This window comes from Panthera onca, chromosome C1, assembly GCF_046562875.1.
Source record: "Panthera onca isolate mPanOnc1 chromosome C1, mPanOnc1 haplotype 2, whole genome shotgun sequence".
NCBI classification, from domain to species: domain Eukaryota; kingdom Metazoa; phylum Chordata; class Mammalia; order Carnivora; family Felidae; genus Panthera; species Panthera onca.
In genome coordinates, this window is record NC_138346.1 from 217,383,696 (window position 1) to 217,391,339 (window position 7,644).

General features: G+C 61.8%; 1 protein-coding gene across 5 annotated transcripts in view; it reads left to right on the forward strand.

Moving 5' to 3' along the window:
- Nucleotides 1-7,298, forward strand: part of ACOT7 (acyl-CoA thioesterase 7) — a 101,221-nt gene extending 93,923 nt beyond the window's left edge. For all 5 annotated transcript variants that reach the window (XM_078452507.1, XM_078452503.1, XM_078452505.1 and 2 more), the window contains exon 9: nt 6,925-7,298. In XM_078452507.1, the coding sequence (XP_078308633.1) occupies nt 6,925-7,023 (99 nt within the window). In that variant the 3' untranslated portion in view covers nt 7,024-7,298. The remainder of the gene's footprint in view (nt 1-6,924) is intronic.
- The last annotated feature ends 346 nt before the right edge of the window (nt 7,299-7,644 follow it).

Genomic DNA, 7,644 nt, shown 5'->3' on the forward strand with positions numbered 1-7,644 from the left:
CTCGGGCTGTGGCGCTGCTGGCCTGTGGTCCTGTGCCCTTCTCCCCGCCGGCAGCTCCAGGCCCTTGAAGGCAAATGTGGTTTCCCGCAGAGGAGCTTTTTCCTTCTCCCCGCCGCCCCCAGCCCTCCATTAAAAACAGCAACAGCCAACAACTTATGTATTTATTTACTCTGCCGGATGGAGGGAGACGGGATGCAGGGAGGCGGCAGCCGGGCCGTGGGCGGGGGCCGCGCAGGCAGCCATCTGTCTCGTTCTGTCAGCTTCACACCCGGCAGGGAAGCGGTGGCCCCTCTTAGTCACTTGGCTGGGAGGGCTGTTTGTTGGAACTCACGGCCTGGGGCGGCCGAACGTCCTCTGGCCCCGGGGCCAGGGCGGTGCCGCCACAGAATGCCGAGCACTGCCCTGCCCACCTCTGTTTGCTTCCCTCTCCCCCTCAGATGGCCGTGAGGGGACTTGACCGTCTTTATAAATCCCTGCCCTGGCTGGACACCTTCCTGGGCAGCCGGGGGACAGGGCGCAGCGCTCACGAGGCGGGGGCGGGGGGTGCTCGATGCCTGATGTCAGCCAGACGCTGCCCCTAGGCCTGGTGGGGCTCTACAGAGCCCAGAACATTCAGCACATGCCGTCATCCCGAGACCAGAAGAGAGATGAGCCCTCAGCTGGCCCCTTCCTCTGAGGCCTCGCTGAGCTGGCCGGCTGCCCGCACATCCATCACGAGTCAGCGTTCGTTCTGTCTGAGGGCAGATCCCGGCTGATGACTTCGCTGCGGAATATTGAACGTTGGTGCTGTGCACTGGCCTCTCCCTCCACCGAGTGGACGCTAGAATTTACCGTGCTTTGTGCCAGCAGCGTGGACGGGAATCATCTGCGCTTCGGCCTCTGCCCCTCCTCAGGGCACGCATTGACTGAACTAGTGAGAGAAGCATCTAGAGCTTCTGGCACACACATTCTGGAACCCCCGATGGCCTCTTGGCTGCTGAGGGGTAAGTAGCTGCAGTGGTTGGGGGCAGTCTGGTGGAGGGCGGGCTTCAGGCCTGACCGGAGCCGGAGCTCTAGAAAGCCTTGCTAGACCGGATCATCACAGCTGCACGTCGGGCCCAGGGGGGTGAGGGGAGGCCAGCAGGGTGCCACCCTGCACGTGCACGGCCCCAGGGGTGAGCGCCCCCTTAGGACTGGAGGACCCAACATGATGCTCCCCTGGCTCGCGACTCTGATGTGTCTGTACAGACGTTCCTGAAGTTGATGAACTAGAGAGAGGATTCCTCGTGAGTGCAGGGGAAGCATGGGGTGAAACATGGGACGACAGCCCCAACTCCGGCTTCCCCTGAATGTGACAGAAGGGCAGCACACTGCTCATGTCTGTGGAAATCTGGAAGATGCCCTGGCTGCTTGTGGTGCCTCGGTAAACCCGGGCCCCGTCAGCCCCGTGGGTTGGACTCACCCTCACGGGAGCGACTGGGTGTTGGAACCGGAGCCGGACAAGGGAAAGTGCACCGCACCTCCGCCATCTCCCACAAGAGCTCGAGAAGCTTCTTGGGGAGGCGCCTAGCTCCGAGGCTGGAGTGAGGGGCTGGGCCAGGAGCACACCCCTGACCCTGGGCCCCTGGCAGGCTGGCAGGCTGGCACCAGCTCAAGAAGGGGCCTTCACCCTGGGGGCCTCCAGGTTCATTCTGGGCAACATCGGAGGGTCACAATATTCCCCATTGCCTGCCCGGGAGCCCACGGATAAGCGCCCATTGGCATGGGATGGCCTGGCCCAGGCTCAAATCGAGGCTCTGCGGCTTACCAGATGCCATTTGGGCAAGCCACCCACCCCCTCTGGGGTCCTCGTTGGTGAAAGAGAAACCGCAATGACTTTGGTGCTCCTTGTGGGTTGCCGTGCAGACTGTATCGAGCTGGCGTGGTGCTGGCACGTGCCGGGGCTCAGTGCAGGCCGATCCCTAGAAGCCGCTGCCCAGAGAACTTCTGAGAACTGCCCCAGGTTGGCCCCCTGTGCACAGCCCACGTGGGAGAAGGGGTGGGAGGGCTCCACGCTTGGTCACCGCACAAGGTTCACCTGGGCAGTTGGAGGGATATTGTCACAGACGCGTGGGTTAACTCGGGTCACCGCGGATATGGTTCTGGGCTGGAGGAAGGTGCCAGGTGGGGAGGCGGGCGAGGGGGCCGCAGGGAGATAGAGCCTGGGGGGGGGGGGAGGGGCAGCTCCCCTCCAACGCGGGACTCAGTCCCTCAACTGACTGCGTGTGACTTGAAGTTCTTTGTGCCCACGGAAGGGAGAAGGGGTCCCTGCAGCTGCCCTCATGGGTCTAGTTGGTTTTTCTTTTTTTGCCTTTAATTATAGAAAAATAAATGCAAAAGTAAAGAGAAGAAAGAACCCTTAGGTGGCTATCGACACGGGGCCAGTCTTGCTCATGTATATACCCTGCCCACCCCACCACCCGGGCCGGTGGAGGCCAATCTGAGACGGCATCATCGCCTCTGAGTCTTTCAGTGTGTATGCAGTTTGTCCTTTGTCACCGGCTTATTCTTACCAGTGGACTGGACTCTGGACAGCCCCTTGCCCCACAGACACCTGGCCCCGGGGGCCCGGCCTGCCTTCTCACAGTTTCTGCAGGACCAGTGGCCCCAGCAGCAGGCTCTTGAGCGTAACCCCAGCATTGCCCAGTGTTAGAAGGGCCCGGAAGGGCATCCAGATGGATGCCCGCCCCAGCGGCAGGTTCCCCGGGCAGCTCATGGGGGCCACTGTGTTGAGGCCTTGGGTTGGAGAGGGTATGGGTGCTGCCCCTGCTCCTTGTAACCACACAGACAGGAGGGTCTAGGAGCTTCCCACTCCACAGATGAGGTGCCCAAGGTGATCCGGGGACTCTGCCCCTGCTGTTCCCCAAGGGGGCCCTTCCCGTGCGTGGTGGCTCGCTCTGCTGAGCGGGCCCTGTCACCGCCACTCGCCTGACCAGATGGGGAGGACAGCCGCGGTTGCCGTTGGCAGGTGGCCCGCACACCTCCGTGGATCGGGACCCTCCCACCAACCCCCATGTGCCTTGGCACCCACTCGGCTGCTCCCCCCACTCTGGAGTCTCCCCGGCAGCACCTGGCCCTTGAGACCCCCTCGCGCTGCTTGACTTTGTAGTGCGGCCGTGTCACTGTCACTTCTCGACGTACCGGATAATCTGCCTCGCCTCTGCGTGTTGCCGGCTACTCCGTCGGCTCCCGAGACAGGGTCCGTGCACCTGGCCCAGAGCAGCGCACGAGGGAGGAATGAATGCATGAATGAATGAATGCGTGCTGGCTCGGCCGCTGTAGGGAAAGCGCCGGGCTTAATTCAATGAGCGTTTCCTCTGCGCTGCTCCCGCTTGTGTGCCAGGACTGGGGTGGGAGGCATCTCCGTGCCGGACCTTCTCCTTGATTTTCTGTGAACTGTGAGGAGGGTGGTCACCTCTGGTCATCTGCAGATCTAATTACACACCGTACGGTTTTCACGTACCGTAGACAGTCCGGTGGGTGTTAGTGCGTTCACAGAGGCACACAGCCATCACCACAATCAAGTTTAGAACATCGTCATCCCCCCCAAAAGAAACAGTGCACCCCTCAGCCGTCAGCCCTCCCCCAGCCCCTGGCACCACTAACCCGTGTTCTCTGCGTGGGCGTGATTATCCTAAAGGTTTCGTGGAAATGGGACTCCTACGTGAAGTGGGCGGGGGGCCTCTGTCGTCTCTCGTTGGGGACGGCTAGCAGGACTTTGGTCTCCCCAGCAACCCGGTAGGGTGGGTACGGGTCCATTTTATAGAAGACGGTGTGGAGGAGTCTGCGAGCCTTACGACGGGCAAGCGGCAAAGCCAGATTCAAACCAGACTGGCCGGCCCCTCGCCCTGGCTCCAGAGAGGAGGCTGGGCGGGGTTTCGGGGCAGGATGAAGAGGCCACTCCAGGAAGGGTGTGCGGTGTGGTGGGGGTCCCGATGCGGGCCAGCCCATTCCACAGGCCGGGTGGCGCTGACCAGGGTCTATCTAGGCATCCTCCGGGGCTATGGGGACAGCTCTGAAGGCGCGTGCCACGTGCTGGTAGCGGGAGAGCGTAGGCAGCACCTGGCCATTCGGCCAACCCCAGATGGTCGTGCGGCTCCTGAGGAAGAGGGGTCCTTGGCCAGATCTGTTTGGGAGGTCGCCGATTCAACAAAGTCGAACAGATTTATGTAACGTCAAGATCTTCAAAGCCGCGGCCCTGTGCGCACGGTTTATTGTGAGCCGGCAGCTAGCATTCAGTTTCCCACACCCACTTGGCCAGCAACCGTCAAGAATGCTACATCTTCCTTCCAGAGGTGGGGACGTCAAGGCTGGGGATGGGGCACAGAGGCTATGGAGACCACTCCCGCTACAGATTTGCAGCTAGCGCCATTAACACAAATGGAACAATGATGCGTGTCCTCGAGGGAAAGAACCGAAGTGCATGGTGTGGACGGCCCAGAGGGAGCTATGGAAAGACTGGCGGACAGATGGACAGAGAGATGGTTGCAGAGGGTGGTGCTGCTTCCCAGGGGCTTGACCTCAGTGGGCCATTTCTGCCCACCTTCTAGGACCCCCCAGAGGATGGCTCCGTTTGCTTCCTGCCCCCCCCCCCCCCCGGACCTCACCCTACTCTTCTGAGCCCTGAGAGCCCTTGGCTGGTGACCCGGGCACTTGGAGACCAAGTTTCTCACGTGAATCCCACACCTGCCAGTTTCCAGAAACGCTGGTGGGCTGGAGAAACGGGCCCCTCACATCAGGCAGGACCTGGCTCCATTGGGCTCTGCAAACAGCCCGGGGCCATCCCTCTCCAGCCCGCTGCCTTGCTCGTGGCCTTTGCTTTTGAGAAGTTCTTTTCTTCCCAAGCCTCTTGCCTTCTTTCCCCTGCCCCAGGGATGGGAACTCTACCAGCTGGAGGGAGGGCCCTCGGCACATGGCCCAGCCCACCGTCTCTCCATCTGCTTTCCCCCTCATCCAGTCCCCTTTCCCAGCTCCAGGACCCAAACATACTGCCCATGAGCGGGTCCTCTGCAAGGCAGGTGGGAAACCTGACCACAGTCCCTCCCCCGCGGGAGGGGCCCAGCCATGCCACCCTCCCAAGCCGTGGCCTTTGGCCACCGCAGATGGATGGGAGTCACAGGATTCCTCAGCCACGCCAAGCACGTTCCACGGGGGGGGGGGGGGGGGGGGGGGAAGGGTCCCCAAGTGTTTCAGCCCAGTGGCCTTGACCTTGCATTCTTGGCCTCTTTGGCTGTCCCCCATCTGGTGCAGGGATGGATGGAGGGGGGCAGAGTGGGCCACAGGCCAGCGGCCACATATCACCTGGATGCTTATTAGAAATGCGTCTCAGCCCCTGGGCCCTAGACCCACCGGATCAGAACCCGGGTGACCTACGCACACATAGGCGTTGGAGAAGCCCCCGACCGACACATCCCGCCTGGGCTGCACAGAAGCCGGGCTCAGCTGGATGCGGCCTTGTGTTTGTGGGGTGCCTTCAGGAACAGGGACCGGGCCCCCAGCCCTCCTGTCCCCAGGAAGCTCCCCGTTAGCACTGCCTGCTCTAACGGAGAGAACATTTTGTCTCCCTGGGCTCTTTCAGGTCAGATTGCATGGCCTCAAATTTCATCTTTAAAAAAAGTCAACCAGAGATAAAACCAGAGCCGCAGGACCGCCTTCCTCAATAAAGTGTCTTGGAAAAGCCACTTTCCATGTGTGCTTTTCAAACAGGCACCGGAACCACTCCGAGGAGCACGAGCCTAGTTCTTTAAATACCCGAAAGTTCCGCTGGCTCCGAGCCACGAGGTTTTGACAGTTTACACCTGGTGACATTTAGCGAACAATTTCAGAGGCGGCTGAGGGGGAGGAAGTATTTGGCTTAACCTGACACTCCATCTTCCAGCTGATTGTTCTCTCTTTTGCCAATATACCATTTGCCTGTAAAACACTTAGGCCTAAAAATAGCTGCTGGGGCTCGAGTCGTGGATGGAGGGCACCTGCCCCATTTCTTTGCCTTTCAGACACCCTCAGGGTACCGCAAGGAAATGTCCCCGAGGCATCCGCAGAGCGCTTTAAACCTGCATTCCTGGCCGGGGCTGGGCCAGAGAGAACTGTGCAGGGGGACAGATGGGGTCCCGGGAAGTGACCGCCTGAGCTGCTGCGGTGGTCTCCGTGCCTAGCGGCCAGGCCACTCTTGAGAGCGGAAGGGGGCGCCGTTCCCAATCCTGCCACGTGGGCAGGCACGAACCGAGACTTCCCGGGCAAAGCCCAGCCTCCGGCCCGTTCCCTCTGGCCAGTGAGGGGGCTCTGCCCCCCGAGGAGGGGCGCGTGGCCTCTTAGGTCGCTCAGAGGAAAGGAATGCAGAGAAGGGGCTACCAGGACCCGAGGCGCCTCTTCCGGTCTTCTGTGCCGTCCAGGGCTTTTGCCCACCCAGCCGTCACTACTGCTCCCGGCCCAGCGAAGCGGCCACCCGGAGGTCACCCAGCCGGCACGGTGCTTGTCTCCACTTCCCTTCAGGGCAGGGACTGTGAGCAGCTGGCACTCCCTGGGACTGGACCCAGCGGGGACCCCCTTCCTTCCTCACACTCGGCCCTGCTCTAGGCCTTCCCTCCCATGTTTTATCAAGTGCATTTCCAGCTAAGGTTCATTATCAAAGAGGCACTGGGCTTGGGATTCCACCTGCCATGGAGGGTGGCGGGGAGGCACCCGTGACGCTGGCATCCGTACAGGGACCCCTTCCCAGGGTCTTCTCGGCCGCCTGGCAGGAAGGCGGGGCCCCGGGCCGGTGCCTGGCCCCCGGGTAGCCCCAGGCCGCCAGCAGAGCCGGGGTGGGGTGTTCGGGGGGCCCCCCCGGGGCAGGGCCCAGGCCATGGCCCGCATTCGGGGTGCCGTGGCGTCTCTAACCTGCCTGTGTCTTTGTGTGGTCCACAGCCCGAGACCGAGGACGAGAAGAAGCGCTTTGAGGAAGGCAAAGGGCGGTACCTGCAGATGAAGGCAAAACGGCAGGGCCAGGCGGAGCCCCAGCCCTAGGCGCCCCCTCCCGCGCCAGGTCTGCGGTGGCCCCGGTGTCTAGTCACTTAGAATTTACCCCCTTGGCCAAAAACCCAATCCACATTGAGAGCTGGTGTTGTGTGAAGTGTTCGTCTTGCAGTGTTAACCTGTGCTCTCCTGAAAACCTACACACCAAAGCTTTATTTATACCACTCCAGTGTCGTCCCTCCCGCTGGAGGCACTCCCGAGGGAATGCTCGCGTGCACGGTGTGTACGGAATCCAGCGTCACTAATAAAGCTGCTGTTTGACTGGACCTTGGTCCCGGGTCGTCATTTGTCTCGGGGGGCTGCTTTCCTGTTGGGCACGGGGTGGGGGGCTAGAGGCTTCCATGGGCCCTCCCGCACTCCCGTCTCGCCCGGGTGCCGATACCCGCGTGTACCCCAGCCCTCGGGTTCTCCTAATGACTTGCTGGCTGGAGGGAACACCCCTTCCCTCCCAGGGCCCGGGCTCCATGTCCTGGCCGGGAGACCCCAGCCAGCAGCCCGCTTGCCCTCTATCTGGCTCATGCAGGCTGCCAGCTCTAAGCCTCGAGTGGCCTTCCCATAGATGGGGGTGGGGGTGCTTGTGAGGACCCAGGGAGGTGATGTGCAGGCAGAGCA